Raw genomic sequence first — 15,784 nt, forward strand, 5'->3', positions numbered from 1 at the left:
CTCACAGACACACACACGCACACGCACACACACACACACTCACACTCACACACACACACGCACACGCACACATTCACTTCCTCTCATTTACAATTCAATTCATGTGAATTATTACTGTGTTTTTACATAACTTATCTTCTCTTTCATCTTATTGTCCTCTTCTCATGTGTCCTCTGTCCTCACATGTGTCCTCGTCTGTCCTCTGTCCTCCTCTGTACTCACATGTCCTCGTCTGTCCTCTGTCCTCAGTGGTCCTGTATAACTGCTCTGTGGACAGAGACGACTGCAGTCTGTGTAAACACGCTGATGTCAGATATCAGTGTGTGTGGTGTCCAGACTCTCAGTCCTGTGTTTACAGTCAACTGTGTCGTTCACCTGAGCCGAGAAGCTGTCCTGACCCTGAGATCACTGATGTAAGAACACACACACACACACACACACACACACACACACACTCACCTCTCTCTCTCTCCGTAGATCATCCCTCACTTCGGTCCTCTCAATGGTCAAATCTCTGTGACGATCAAAGGCTCAAACATGGGAATAAAGAAGGAGGACGTGAAGAAGATCACTGTGGCTGGAGTGGACTGTGTCCACCAGGGGGACAGATACTCTGTGTCCACCAGGTAAACACACACACACACACACACACACACACACACACACACGCACACACACACACACTCTGAGGACGTCTGTGGTGTCCTCACTCGTCTCCTGTCTCACGTTAGTGTGGTGTGTGAGATCGGACCAGCGAGACGACATCCGCCCTCAGACCTGCCTGTGGAACTGAGCAACAGTGGGAAGGTGGAGGTGGAAGTGGACGGAGGAAGACGAGGGACGTCTGTGGTGACCTTTACCTACAGGGTATGACCAGGTTTTCATGATTCTGTCGTTTTTTAGCTTCTTAAATGTGAATATTTTCATGTTTCTGTCATTTTTCAGCTTCTTAAATGTGAATATTTTCACGTTTCTGTCATTTTTCAGCTTCTTAAATGTGAATATTTTCACGTTTCTGTCATTTTTCAGCTTCTTAAATGTGAATATTTTCACGTTTCTGTCATTTTTCAGCTTCTTAAATGTGAATATTTTCACGTTTCTGTCATTTTTCAGCTTCTTAAATGTGAATATTTTCACGTTTCTGTCATTTTTCAGCTTCTTAAATGTGAATATTTTCACGTTTCTGTCATTTTTCAGCTTCTTAAATGTGAATATTTTCACGTTTCTGTCATTTTTCAGCTTCTTAAATGTGAATATTTTCACGTTTCTTTGCTCCATAAAACAAAGAAATCATTAAAACACATTAATTTTAGCTAGGCTAATATATCCCATAATGACGCATGTTTATGGACTAAACTAAGAAAATCGGTTAATTGCAGCTTTAAAAAGTCAAAACGTTCCAGTTGGGAAGTCGGAAAACAGTGGATGCTAACGTATCTCAGGCTAGCCACTGTTAGCGATGCCGGCCGATAACAACGAACGCCACGTGTAGCAAATGTCTACGTTAAAAAAAATGAAACTGTACGATGTGTGCGACCAATTTCCCGTGAAATAAACGCGACAGTGTTTGTTTGTAAGCGTGGCAGCCATCTTGGAAACGCTAACACGGGGAACGTTAGTCGGAATTTCCGAGTTTGGGGACGAAGTGTCAGAAAAAAAACAAATTTCTTCACGTATTTTCACACAAACCTTATTTTTCAGCCCGTGAGAAAGAAAAAGTATTTTCTGACGTATTGGAGAAGCTGTTTCCTCCTCCTGTTGCGTTTGTGCGGCGCCTCCTGCTGGGCCGAGCTGTGCAGCGTCTGTGTGAAGACATTTATGTCTCTATGAGGACGTTTACGTCTCTGTGAGGACATTTACGTCTCTGTGAGGACATTAACGTCACTGTGAGGTCATTTACGTCTCTGTGGACATTAACGTCTCTGTGAGGACATTTACGTCTCTGTGGGGACATTAACGTCTCTGTCAGCAACAAACCAAAGATGTTGACGTGTTGATGCTGAAGCTGCTGCTGAATCACAGTCACATGTTTATTTTTAATATTTCTGTCACTTTCTCTTGTTTTTCTAACTGAACTCACTTCTTCTTCTTCTTCTTCTTCGTCGTCTTCTTCGTCTTAATTCTCTCGACAGGTTTGACTTTTGTTTTTGTCGAGCTGTCAGAGCTGGAAACAGGAAACTGAAAAAAACGGAAAAAAACTCTCCCTGAGGCAAAGTTTGACTTTTCTGTTCAACACAGTGAAGAAGTGAAAAATAGACTTTTTTATTTTATTTTATATAATGTCATCATAATATGAAGAATATTGTTGTTCCTGCCTTAACTTGGTTAAAGTTTTTTTTTTTTACTTTTTCATCGGTATAAGTTTGTCCTTTTGTTAGCAACTTCCTGTGCAGAAAAAAATTTAGTCGGATCATCATGATTTTTTTATGACGTGTCGGTAATCACCAAATTATTCTCCCATTCAATTTTGGTAAGACTCCGCCCAATGATGACGTCACAAAAATGATTGCATTATCAAGAAATCTCCATTTATTATAAACGGGCACCACTGTACAAACATCATATCATATCTTTGTCAAAACTCATCGTATGTGAACATAATTTGGTATTTGTGTACAGGATCAGACTCTCTGTCATTCTACTAAATTTCATCTGGATCTAATCAATATTACAGATTTGGCAGCAGTTTAAATGTAACATGGTTCAGTCCCATTGAATAAGTTCAGATGTATATCTCAGCGACAATTTAACAGATCGGTCTGATTTTTTTATGACGTGTAGGTAATCACCCAAATATTCTCCCATTCAATTTTAGTAAGACTCCGCCCACTGATGACGTCACAAAAATCATTACGTTCTCAAGAAATCTCCATTTATTATAAACGGGCACCACTGTACAAACATCATGTCATATCTCTGTCAAAACTCATCGGATTTGAACAGAATTTGGTATGTGTGTACAGGATCAGACGCTCTGTCATCCCACAAAATTTAATCTGGATCTAATCCAGATTATGGATTTGGCAAAAAGTTAAATATAACATGCAACATTTTTAAAGATCAGGGTGAGTTTTGTGGCGTTGATGTCAGATGGTCAAAACTATAAACCGGTAAAGTCGTGTACAGATCCAGTCTTGATGGAGGTCCTCTTTGGAGTTTTCCTCTTTGGTTGTGTTTGTCCTTGTTCTTTCGCTTTCATTAAACCTGTTCTTTTGTTCATTTATTTTGCCAAATTCAGTCAAAACTGTTTTTCCACAGGTTATAATAGCTGTGATTATTTTAAACTCGAGTGAAAGGGCGAATTATTCATGTTGTCCTGATAACCGGTCGTTTTACATAAAGACATGTTTTATAGATGTTTGTTAAATAAAAACCTCCCGATCGTCATTTCCCGTGTTTTCTGTCCAGGATCCTAAACCTGAGGCCGTGGAGCCGCTGAAGGGTCCGGCAGCCGGAGGAACCGTCATCACCATCACGGGGACCGACCTGGACACGGCGACTAAAGACGACATCGGCGTCACCGTCGGGGGCGTGCCCTGTGAAGTGTAAGCCACGCCCCCTACGCTCTGTGGTTTTCACTAGTGTCCTTGAACCTGTTTCTGTCATTTTTCAGCTCCTTAAATGTGATTTTTTTTTTTTTTTTATATATTTAAAATCATTCAAAGTCAATAATTTTAGCGGCTAATATATCCCATAATAACACATGTTTATGGACTAAACAAGAAAATTGTTTTAATTCGGAATTAAAGTCGGAGCTAAGTTCAAAGCGTTCCAGTTGCGAAGTCGGAAAAAAAAACGTGGATGCTAACTTATCTCGGGTTAGCCACTGTTAGCGATGTCGGCCGATAACAACGAACGCCACGTGTACCAAATGTCTACGTTTAAAAATGAAACCGATTTACCGTGAAATAAAGTGAGTGGCAGCCATCTTGGAAATGCTAACTCGCGGAACGTTACCTGGGAATTATAAATGTCGTGTAACCATTCAGACAAATGTATTTAGAAGAATAATTCACTTGTTTTCTGGGTGACTTTTGACTTTAGTCTCTTTCCAGATTAAATGTCTTGACTCGAGTGTCCACAGGCGTTGACGTCTTCTGTCCTCTGTCGTCCACAGCTTGTCCTTCGGGACACAGATCACATGTAAGACCGGCAGATACCGCGGACAGAAGGTTCCGTCCGACCCGTTGACGGTGACGGTGAAATACGGGAAGAACACCAACAAAGACGTCACGTCGGCGTACCAGTACGCAGAGAATCCCAAGATCCTGGATTATTCCCCTAAAGGCAGCTTCGTTTGGTAAAATCTCTACGTTTATGTCAAATATCACAGTGTCGTCTGCATAGAGTTTGACCAGAAAACCAGAAAATCTTCATCATAGACAATTGTTTATCAGTCTTATTTGTTGACTCAGGCTGTACGCTGCTCATTACTGCCTCCTGGTGGCACAAAGATGCTTGATGAAGCAGTGTTTTTTAAGGATGATTAAATTTTAATAATATGAAACTCCCAGTTTGTCAGGAGGAAGTTTATTTGTAAAACTCATTCACTTTTAAGAAAATATTTTTTACTTCAATTTGCAGTTTTCTAATGTTACAAGACATTTTGAATATTGTTAGCCTAATAGCATAATTGCCCAAGTAATTTTTTTTGGTAATTGTCTGCCTAACTTTACCAAAGTGCTTGTAGTTATTTAATGACGTATTATGACCTTTTAAAATAATAATAATCTTAGTTCTGTTTCCCAGATTATTTAGAATCTGGGATTTTGTGAAGAACAAATCAGCGTAAATCGATCCTGACGACTGAATGAATGTGTGTGTGTGTGTGCGTGTGTGTGTGTGCGTGTGCAGCGGTGGACGCAGGATCGTGGTGTTCGGAAGTGGATTTGATCTGATCCAGAGAGCCACGATGAAAGTGCTGCCCTCTACTGACGAGTTTACACAGGCGTCTGCTCCTGAAGAGGTGTGTGTGTGTGTGTGTGTGTGTGTGGGTGTGTGAACATAAACTTTGTTTTCTTTCATTTTCAAACTCCACTTCTCTCCTGAAAGTTAGTTTTTCTTCCTCTTTATTTATCGTCTGACACGTTCCTCTTATTTTTAAACCACTTTGTCGTTGACTCTGACGACGTGGAAATACAAAAACAAAGAGGAGCGAGAGTGAAAGTGTTCTTTTAGTCTTTGTACGTGTTCATCACATCAAATCAAATCCATTAAAGGATAATCATAATGTTTTTTAATGTAGGAAAAAGTAGGCGAGGAAGAGGAAGAGGTTTGAATTCAGTCATAATAATGAAACCTTGTCATAAATGTTTGGTTAAATGAGAAAGTTGAGTTAAGAAAAAAGATTTAGTTTATGATTTTAACATGTTTTTCTTTTTAATATTATACAATTTCTATCAAATAACAATAATAGTGCTAAGCTTGTTAACGCTAGCTGCGTCAACGTTAACGCTAGCTGCGTCACCGTTAACGCTAGCTGCGTCAACGTTAGCTCACGACCGGAAAAAGACGTGCGTGATGTCCAGGCACTATTTAGCAGTTAGCTCCGTTGGCTCCTTTAGCTCCTTTAGCTCCTTTAGCGCCGTTAGCGCGCCTACAGTGAAACTGGAGCGGTCTGTCTATTAAAGGAAAAGAGCAGCGCTACAAATTACAATAAAAGCTAGCGTACATACTGCGTATGTGTGCCTCTGTCTTTAAACTTTAGCGTGACTAATTTTAACAATCGTAGCCAGTCAGTCTTCATGGAAACGCGTTTCATCTTGCGTTAATGTGCGTTAACATTGTCGCTAGCTACCGTAAACGCGCCCAGCGCTAAATAGTAAAACATTGGAGTTATAACCCAGGGATTAAGTTTCCTCTGGTCGTCTTGGCCTCAGTTTGTCCAGGAGTCTCTGACGAAGAACGACACCATGCTGCAGTTTGATTCTCCGTCGGTGAACAGAACCCTGGACCCTCAGACGCTGAGGACGGTCCTGCAGCTGGACAACGTCCTGGAGGAGCTGAAGACCTTCGACTACCACCCTGACCCCGTCTTCGACGACCTGGCCAAGAACGTCATCACGGAGACCAGCATCATCATCGTCACGGTGACCGCCACGCGCCGCCACCGCCGCCGCCGTCCTCCCTACGTTGAGTTCGTTAAACTAATTTCTTCTTTGCTTCCGTCAGGGTCGAGGTTTCTCCAGGGCGATGAGCGCCAAAGAGGCTCAGGCGTTTGTCGGCGACGCCTCCTGCACCGTCAACATCCTGCAGGTAAACAAACAACATTAGCATTAGCATTTGATCTGTGAGTGAAAACGTGAAGAAAACTGCGAAACCAAACCAACGTTTGCTTCCGTCCGCGTCGAGGTTTCTCGGAGGCGACGGGCGCTAAAGAGATGCTAAAGTCCAGCTTGTTGTATCTGAACCCAGCTTTAGATAGAACAGAACACTGTGTTGACAGGAAGTGGCTTCACTTCTCGTCGTAATCGAGTTTCCGTACGTATCGCGTAGCAACGAGAGTCACGCGACAGAAACGCGAGCTTCCGTAAATGCAGTTAGCAGCGGATTCACAGAGTCGTCGTCGTCGTCGTCGTCATCGACTCGTTCTGTCTGTGCAGGACGATAAGTTGATCCTGGAGGCGCCGTCGTCGCAGCCCAGAGCTCGGTCCAAACGCCAGCGCAGAGACACCACCAACGACCTGCTGGAGCTCGTGGTGAGTGCACCGGACTGAACCGGACTGAACCGGACTGAACCGGACTGAACCAGACTGAACCAGACAGAACTGGACTGAACCTGATTGAACCGGACTGAACCAGACTGAACTGGACAGAACTAGACAGAACCGGACTGAACCAGACAGAACCGGACTTAACCAGACTGAGCCGGACAGAACTAGACAGAACCCGACTGAACCAGACAGAACCGGACTGAACCAGACTGAACCGGACAGAACTGGACTGAACTGGGCTGAACCAGACAGAACCAGACAGAACTAGACTGAACCAGACTGAACCGGACAGAACCAGACTGAACCAGACTGAACCGGACAGAACTAGACTGAACCAGACTGAACCGGACAGAACTAGACTGAACCAGACTGAACCAGACTGAACCGGACAGAACCGGACTGAACCAGACTGAACCGGACTGAACCAGACAGAACTAGACTGAACCAGACAGAACTAGACTGAACCAGACTGAACCAGACTGAACCAGACTGAACCGGACAGAACCGGACAGAACTAGACTGAACCAGACTGAACCAGACTGAACCAGACTGAACCGGACAGAACCGGACAGAACTAGACTGAACCAGACTGAACCGGACTGAACCGGACAGAACCGGACAGAACTAGACTGAACCAGACTGAACCAGACTGAACCAGACAGAACCAGACAGAACCGGACAGAACTAGACAGAACCGGACTGAACCAGACTGAACCGGACAGAACTAGGCTGAAAGACTGAACCAGACAGAACCAGCTCTTTCTTTGTCTGTTTAGCTTAATCTCAGTAGTAAAGTTTCTCTGTTGTCCTCAGGTAAAGTTTGGTAAAGGTGAATGGTTAGTGGGTTCAGTTTATTACTCCAGGAAAGACGACATTCCTCTGGCCATCATCATCCCAGCTGTCATCGCACCCATGCTGCTCTTCATCGCTGTGTCCGTCTACTGCTACAGGTGCTACTCAGTTAGCATTATATACTGTATATCATTATATGTATATATATGTATATATATATATATATATACATGTATATACACGTGTTTTAAACGTGTTTGTGGACAAACAGGAGGAAGAGTCAACAAGCTGAGCGAGAATACGAGAAGGTCAAACATCAGCTGGAGAATCTGGAGGAAAGTGTTCGAGATCGATGCAAGAAAGAGTTCACAGGTACGATCAGCTGACACATGACCTCTGACCTCAGTCACATGACCTCTGTGACCTCAGTCACATGACCTCGGTCACATGACCTCTGACCTCAGTCACATGACCTCAGTGACCTCTTGTTCCCTGGTTTGTTCAGACCTGATGATAGAGATGGAGGACCACACCAGTGACCTCAGTCACATGACCTCAGTGACCTCATGACCTCAGTGACCTCAGTGACCTCAGTCACATGACCTCAGTGACCTCAGTGACCTCATGACCTCAGTCACATGACCTCAGTGACCTCAGTCACCTCAGTGACCTCAGTCACATGACCTCAGTGACCTCATGACCTCATGACCTCAGTGACCTCATGACCTCAGTCACCTCAGTCACCTCATGACCTCAGTGACCTCAGTGACCTCAGTCACATGACCTCAGTGACCTCAGTCACCTCAGTGACCTCATGACCTCAGTCACATGACCTCAGTGACCTCAGTGACCTCATGACCTCATGACCTCAGTGACCTCAGTGACCTCAGTGACCTCTGACCTCTTGTTCTCTGGTTTCAGACCTGATGATAGAGATGGAGGACCACACCAGTGACCTCAGTGAAGCGAGGATGCCTTTCCTCGATTACCAAACCTACACCGACAGAAACTTCTTCCTTCCGTCCAAAGACGGCGTGAACGACGCCATGATCACGGGGAAGGTAGAAATCCCAGAAGGCCGCAGGGCGATCGTGGCTCAGGCTCTGAACCAGTTCTCTAACCTGCTCAACAGCAAAACCTTCCTCATCAACGTGAGTTCATAACTGTTATGATACGATACACTACGATACTGGAAGATACGATATAATACTTTTGAGTTTTACACTGCACTAATATATGAAACTATACTGTACATTAAGATACTGTAAAGTTTACAATACTGTAAGATTTATGATACAATACTTTAAAGTTTACGGTACCACAAGGTTTACGATACGATACTGTAAGGTTTATAATATGATAGTGTAAGGTTCACGATACGATACTACAAGGTTTAAGTTACGATTCTGTAAGGTTTAAGATATGATACTGTACGATACTGTAAAGTTTACAATACTGTCAGGTTTACGATATGATACTGTAAAGTTTACGATACGATACTGCAAGGTTTACAATACGATACTGTAAGGTTTACGATACTATAAGATTTACGATATACTGTAAGGTTCATGATACGATGCTACAAGGTTTAAGTTACGATACTGTAAGGTTGACGATATGATACTGTACGATATTGTAAAGTTTACAATGCTGTACGTTTGACGATACTGTCAGGTTTACGATGTGATACTGTAAAGTTTATGATACTGTAAAGTTTACGATACTGTCGGATTAATGATATGATACTGTCCGATATACTACAAGGTTACAATACGATACTGTTAGGTTTACGATATGATACTGTACGATACTGTAAAGTTAACGATACTGTGAGGTTTACGATATGATACTGTCCGATATAATACTACAAGGTTTACAGTACAATACTGGTAAGTTTGACGATACTGTAAAGTTTACGATACAATACTGTAAAGTTTGTGATACTGTAAGATTTACAATACTTTACTGTAAGGTTTACGATACGATACTAAAAGGTTTACAATACGATACTGTAAGGTTTACGATATTATACTGTACGATACTATAAGGTTTACAATATGATACGATACGATACTGTAAGGTTTACGATACTGTAAGGTTTACAATATGATACTGTACGATACTGTATAGTTTACGATACTGTTAGGTTTGCGATATGATACTGTCTGATATAATACTACAAGGTTTACAATACAATACTGTAAGGCTATGATAGGATACTGTAAAGTTCACAATACTGTAAGTTTTACGATACTGTAAAGTTTATGATACTGTAAAAATAATATAATAATAATGTGTAATAATCTGTGCGTGCAGTTCATCCACACTCTGGAGAGTCGCCCGGACTTTAACGCTCGCTCTCGTGGTTATTTCGCGTCTCTCCTGACGGTGGCGCTGCACGGTAAACTGGAGTATTACACTGACATCATGAGGACTCTGCTGCTGGAGCTGATGGACGAACACGTTCAGAGCAAGAACCCAAAACTCATGCTGAGAAGGTCCTTCATCCATTCATCTGCTTATTAGCATGTGTTCATCAGGTTAGCATGATGCTAACACTTGTGTGTGTGTGTGTGTGTAGGTCAGAGACAGTGGTGGAGAGGATGTTGTGTAACTGGATGTCCATCTGTCTTTATCAGTTCCTCAAGGTAAAAACTCATCTTCTTCTCTTTAATAACAACAATAATGAAATAATGCTGCCCTCTACAGGCTGAAACTTTCTCTGCATTCACTTCCTCTCACCACCTTCTTCTTCTTTAACTTGTTCTTGTCCAGGTTTTTTCTCCCATCTTCTCTTTTCTTCTTCTTGTTCTTCATCCTTTGGTTGTTGTTCCAGATGTTCTTCACCTTCACCTCCTTCTTCTTCCTTGTCTTGTTCTTCTTCTGGTTCTTCTTGATGTCCTCCTCCTTTTTTCTTCTTCCACGTGCTGTTCTTCTTGTTTCTTGATGTTCTTCTACACCTTCGAGGTCTTCCTTGTCTTTTTCTTCTGTTCTTCTTGTCCTCCTCCATCATCTTCTTCTTGTTTTTCTTCTGTTACTTGTTGTTTGTTGTCTTCCTCTTCCACTTCTTCCTTGTCTTGTTCTTCTTCTAGTTTTTCTTGATGTTGTCCTACTTTTTTCTTCTTCCACGTGCTGCTGTTCTTGTTTTCTTGATGTTCTTCTACACCTTCATCGAGGTCTTCCTTGTCTTTTTCTGCTGTTCTTCTTCTTGTCTTCCTCCATCTTCTTCTTCTTGTTTTTCTTCTGTTACTTGTTGTTGGTTGTCTTCCTCTTCCACTTCTTCTAGTTGTTCTTGTTGTCCTTCATCGTGTTTTTGTTCTTTTTATGTTCTTCTTCATGATGTTCTTCTACACCTTTATCTAGGTCTTCCTTGTCTTTTTCTTCTTCTAGTTCTTCTTGTTGTCCTCCATCTTCTTGTTTTTCTTGTTGTTCGTTGTCTTCCTCTTCCACTTCTTCCTTGTCTTGTTCTTCTTCTAGTTTTTCTTGATGTTGTCCTACATTTTTCTTCTTCCACGTGCTGTTCTTCTTGTTTTCTTGATGTTCTTCTACACCTTCATCTAGGTCTTCCTTGTCTTTTTCTTCTTCTAGTTGTTCTTGTTGTTGTCCTTCATCGTGTTTTTGTTGTTTTTATGTTCTTCTTCTTCATGATGTTCTACACCTTCATCTAGGTCTTCCTTGTCTTTTTCTGCTGTTCTTCTTCTTGTTCTCCTCCTCCATCTTCTTGTTTTTCTTCTGTTTTTCTTGTTGTTCGTTGTCTTCCTCTTCCACTTCTTCCTTGTCTTGGTCTTCTTCTAGTTGTTCTTCATCTTGTTTTTGTTCTTTTTATGTTCTTCTTCTTCTTCTTGATGTTCTTCTACACCTTCATCTACTTCTTCCTTGTCTTGTTCTTCTTCTAGTTCTTCTTGTTGTCCTTCATCTTGTCTTTGTTCTTTTTCTTCTGCTACACGTTCTTCTCCCTGATGTTCTTCTACACCTCCATCTTGGTCTTCCTTGTCTTTTTCTGCTGTTCTTCTTCTTCTTCTTCTCGTCCATATCCTGTTTCAACCACATTTCCCTCGGCTGATGAACCTCGTCAAACTGATCTTCAGGTCTTTTCTCCAGCGTTGGTCTTTAACTCTGTAACTCTTTAAACCCTTGAAGGATTCTGCTGGAGAACCTTTGTACAAACTCTTCAAGGCCTTGAAACATCAGGTGGAAAAAGGTCCAGTCGACGCCAAGTTGAAGAAAGCAAAGTATACGCTGAACGACACGGGGCTGCTGGGAGACGACGTGGAGTATTCTGTCCTGGTACGTACAACAATATACACGTGTGTATATGTATTTATATACAGTATATGTGTATTTATACACAGTCACGCACAGAGAGAGAGAGAGCGGATCAGTCACTTAACCAGGAAATAAGCAGAAGCTCATGACTGTTATGACAGAGTGAGACCCCTAGTGGCAGAAATGACATGAAACAATGTGAACTGTAATGATTTACTGATAAATATCATGTAATATGTTATTCTGTGTATTCTGAGTGTGTATTTTTACACCGTTGAAGAGTGAAGAGACAGTTTCACTACGTCACTGAACAAGAGGGAGTGTTGGTAAATGTTGTGCTGGCGCCCCCGTGTGGCAAAGTGCAAACATGACAAAGATTTTGTTTGTTTAATCAATTAATTAATTAGTTAATTAATTAAATATATAAATAAATAAATAGGAATAAAAGATGAATCCAGATGAAGAACTTAAAGGTCCAGTGGGTTAAGATTTAATTTGTAATAAGCTCCTCCCTCTCCCAGAAACTACGGTGGCCTTCACAGACCAGGATTCTGAAGAAAGCTTTAGTTTTAAAATGTGAAAACACAGGATTCTGTTTGTGTGTATTATGTATTTTTATCACAAAATGGCCGCCTTCGTAAAGCACAGGCACAGTTAGTGGCTGTGAGTCCTCGTCCTTTAAATATTAGATTAAAACTTGTGTTTGGTAGGTCATGTGACCTGTGTGTGTGTGTGTGTGTGTGTGTGTGTGTGTGTGTCTCAGACCCTGCAGGTCCTGGTCCACGGTGAAGGTCCAGACGTGACTCCAGTGAAGGTCCTGAACTGTGACTCCATCACTCAGGTGAAGGAGAAGATCATAGACCAGGTTTACAGGAACCTGCCGTACTCACAGAGACCACAGGTGGACAGCGTCGCTCTGGGTGAGACGACGACGACAACAACAACGACGACGACAACAACTGCAGCTTTTATTTTGAATAAAGACTTTTATTAACCTGCACTTCCTGCTCCGTCCTCAGAGTGGCGCCCCGGCTCCACAGGTCAGATCCTGTCTGACATGGACCTGACGTCTCAGAAGGAAGGACGCTGGAAGAAGCTCAACACGCTCGCTCATTACAACGTGAGGACGTCTGAGGACGTATCTGTCCATCACTGTCTCTGTCCTCGTCCATCACTGTCTCTGTCCTCCTCGTCTCTGACATTAGAGACACTTTAGAGACACTGAAGAGACCCTTTAGAGACATTTAAGAGACATCAGAGACACTTTAGAGACACTTTAGAGACATTAGAGACACTTTAGAGACATTAGAGACACTGAAGAAACATTAGAGACACTTTAGAGACACTTTAGAGACACTTAAGAGACACTTAAGAGACATTAGAGACACTGAAGAAACATTAGAGACACTTTAGAAACAAATTAGAGACACTTTAGAGACATTAGAGACACTTTAGAGACATTAGAGACACTGAAGAAACATTAGAGACACTTTAGAGACACTTAAGAGACATTAGAGACATTAGAGACACTGAAGAAACATTAGAGACACTTTAGAGACATTAGAGACACTGAAGAAACATAAGAGACACTTTAGCGACACCGAAGAGACACTTTAGAGACATCAGAGACACTGAAGAAACACTTTAGCAACACTGAAGAGACATTAGAGACAAATTTGAGACAATTTAGAGACACTTGAGACACATTAGAGACACATTAGAGACACTTAAGACACATTAGAGACATTAGAGACACTTTAGAGACATTAGAGACACTTTAGAGACACTTTAGAGACAGATGTAATATTAACTTTGTTGTCTTTGTGTTTCAGGTCAGAGACAACGCCACGTTAGTTCTGTCCAGAGTTTTACACACACAAGCTTTTCATCAACACCAGGACAGTCAGGAAGAGAGTGAGTACACACACACACACACACACACACACACACACACACACACACACACACACACACACACACACATCTGAACATACACACATTTACATTTATTTATTGTAATTTTTTGTCTTCGTCTGTCCTCTGTCTCCATCTCTGTCCCCGTCTGTCTCTGTCTCCGTCTCCCTGACAGAAAACGCTCTCCTCGAGGACGACAACACCTTCCACTTGGTTCGTCCCGCAGACGATTTGGACGAAGTGAAGTCAAAGAGAGGAAGTATGAAAGACAAATCTATGACCAAAGCGATCACTGAGATCTACCTGACCAGACTGCTGGCTGTCAAGGTGAGACAAACAAACGCTCCTCCTCTTTATCACGTTATCCGAGTTATTGTCTTTGGGCTGATTTCAGGGTAAATACTGAAGTATTTCAGAGTATTTAGTTGAAGTACTTGAGTGTGTATTTTGAATGTGTTCCTCAGGGAACGCTGCAGCAGTTCGTGGACGACTTCTTCCGCTGCGTCTTGTGTTCCAGTTCCGTCGTTCCTCCGGCCGTCAAATACTTCTTTGACTTCCTGGACGAGCAGGCGATGAGACACGACAACGTGGACGAGGAGACGCTGCACATCTGGAAGACAAACAGGTACGAGACACTTTAGGACGTTTAGTCTCAGCTTTATGTCTTTTACTTCTTATTTTGACTGTTTAAATGTGTCTCTGTGTCCCTCCATGTCCTCTGTGTCCCTCTCTGTCCTCCGTGTCCTCAGTCTGCTGATGCGTTTCTGGGTGAACATCTTGAGAAACCCTCACTTCATCTTCGACGTCCACGTGACGGAGACGGTGGACTCGTCTCTTCACGTCATCTCGCAGACGTTCATGGACGCCTGCACCAAGACAGAGCACAAGCTCAGCAGAGTCAGTACAAACACACACACACAGCGGCAGCAACAGCGCCCCCTGTGACCTTTCACTGAATTAAAATCTGCTCAGAAGGAGACATGTACAGACATCATCCTGTTCCAGAGAAACAAAAACATGCAAACATAATAAACAGTTAGCCACTGTTAGCTTTAGCTAAACATTTCCAGGGGTAGCCACTGTTAGCTTTAGCTAAACATTTCCAGAGATAGCTTAACATTTCCAGGGTTAGCCACTGTTAGCATTAGCTAAACATTTCCAGGGTTAGCCACTGTTAGCGTTAGCTAAACATATCCTGAGTTAGCCACTGTTAGCTTCAGCTAAACAGATCCATAGTTAGCGTTAGCTAAACATTTACCAGAGTTAGCCATTATTAGCTTTAGCTAAACATTTCCAGGGTTAGCCACTGTTAGCGTTAGCTAAACATATCCTGAGTTAGCCACTGTTAGCATTGGCTATACATATCTAGAGTTAGCCACTGTTAGCGTTAACTAAACATATCCTGAGTTAGCCACTGTTAGCATTGGCTATACATATCTAGAGTAAGCCACTGTTAGCGTTAACTAAACATATCCAGAGTTAGCCACTGTTAGCGTTAATTAAACATATCCAGAGTTAGCCACTGTTAGCATTGGCTATACATATCTAGAGTTAGCCACTGTTAGCGTTAATTAAACATATCCTGAGTTAGCCACTGTTAGCGTTAACTAAACATATCTGTTGGCTACAACAGTGCATAACATTGAAGCTACACGTCTGTGGTTGTAAACTAAACGTTTTCTGTGTGTGTGTGTGTGTGTCTGCAGGAGTCTCCCAGCAACAAACTGCTTTATGCAAAAGAGATTTCCACGTACAAGAAGATGGTGGACGAGTGAGTGTGAAACATGAACACATGAATGTTTGTTTGACACGTAATACATAATATAATAAAATATATAAATATATATAATATTATATATATATATATATATATATATATATTTATAAAAATATAAAGTGTGATTTTCTTTCAGTTATTGATGATAAAATAATGATTTGTTCTGTGTGTTTTTTTCAGTTATTACAAAGGAATCAGACAAATGATTTCAGTCAGTGACCAAGACATGAACACACACCTGGCTGAGGTGTCCAGGGTACGTGTGTGTACGTGTGTGTGTGTGTGTGTGCGTGTGCGTGTGTGTGTGCGTGTGTGTGTGTGT

The 15,784-nt window shown here is 42.0% G+C and overlaps 1 protein-coding gene across 1 annotated transcript in view; it reads left to right on the forward strand.

Annotated features, from left to right (window-relative positions):
• Positions 1 to 15,784, forward strand: part of LOC310938617 (plexin-B2-like) — an 88,588-nt gene that overhangs the window by 70,295 nt on the left and 2,509 nt on the right. The window contains exons 18-40 of the mRNA XM_083903156.1: positions 250 to 413; positions 478 to 626; positions 732 to 867; positions 3,409 to 3,545; positions 4,118 to 4,300; positions 4,855 to 4,966; positions 5,880 to 6,089; positions 6,172 to 6,255; positions 6,603 to 6,698; positions 7,527 to 7,663; positions 7,777 to 7,877; positions 8,427 to 8,656; positions 9,822 to 10,003; positions 10,087 to 10,153; positions 11,646 to 11,792; positions 12,535 to 12,691; positions 12,791 to 12,891; positions 13,604 to 13,685; positions 13,861 to 14,012; positions 14,150 to 14,310; positions 14,435 to 14,582; positions 15,392 to 15,456; positions 15,643 to 15,718. Coding sequence (XP_083759282.1) covers positions 250 to 413; positions 478 to 626; positions 732 to 867; positions 3,409 to 3,545; positions 4,118 to 4,300; positions 4,855 to 4,966; positions 5,880 to 6,089; positions 6,172 to 6,255; positions 6,603 to 6,698; positions 7,527 to 7,663; positions 7,777 to 7,877; positions 8,427 to 8,656; positions 9,822 to 10,003; positions 10,087 to 10,153; positions 11,646 to 11,792; positions 12,535 to 12,691; positions 12,791 to 12,891; positions 13,604 to 13,685; positions 13,861 to 14,012; positions 14,150 to 14,310; positions 14,435 to 14,582; positions 15,392 to 15,456; positions 15,643 to 15,718 — 3,077 coding nt within the window. The remainder of the gene's footprint in view (positions 1 to 249; positions 414 to 477; positions 627 to 731; positions 868 to 3,408; positions 3,546 to 4,117; positions 4,301 to 4,854; positions 4,967 to 5,879; positions 6,090 to 6,171; positions 6,256 to 6,602; positions 6,699 to 7,526; positions 7,664 to 7,776; positions 7,878 to 8,426; positions 8,657 to 9,821; positions 10,004 to 10,086; positions 10,154 to 11,645; positions 11,793 to 12,534; positions 12,692 to 12,790; positions 12,892 to 13,603; positions 13,686 to 13,860; positions 14,013 to 14,149; positions 14,311 to 14,434; positions 14,583 to 15,391; positions 15,457 to 15,642; positions 15,719 to 15,784) is intronic.

This window comes from Microchirus variegatus (assembly GCF_963457635.1).
Source record: "Microchirus variegatus genome assembly, chromosome: 16".
NCBI classification, from domain to species: Eukaryota; Metazoa; Chordata; class Actinopteri; order Pleuronectiformes; family Soleidae; genus Microchirus; species Microchirus variegatus.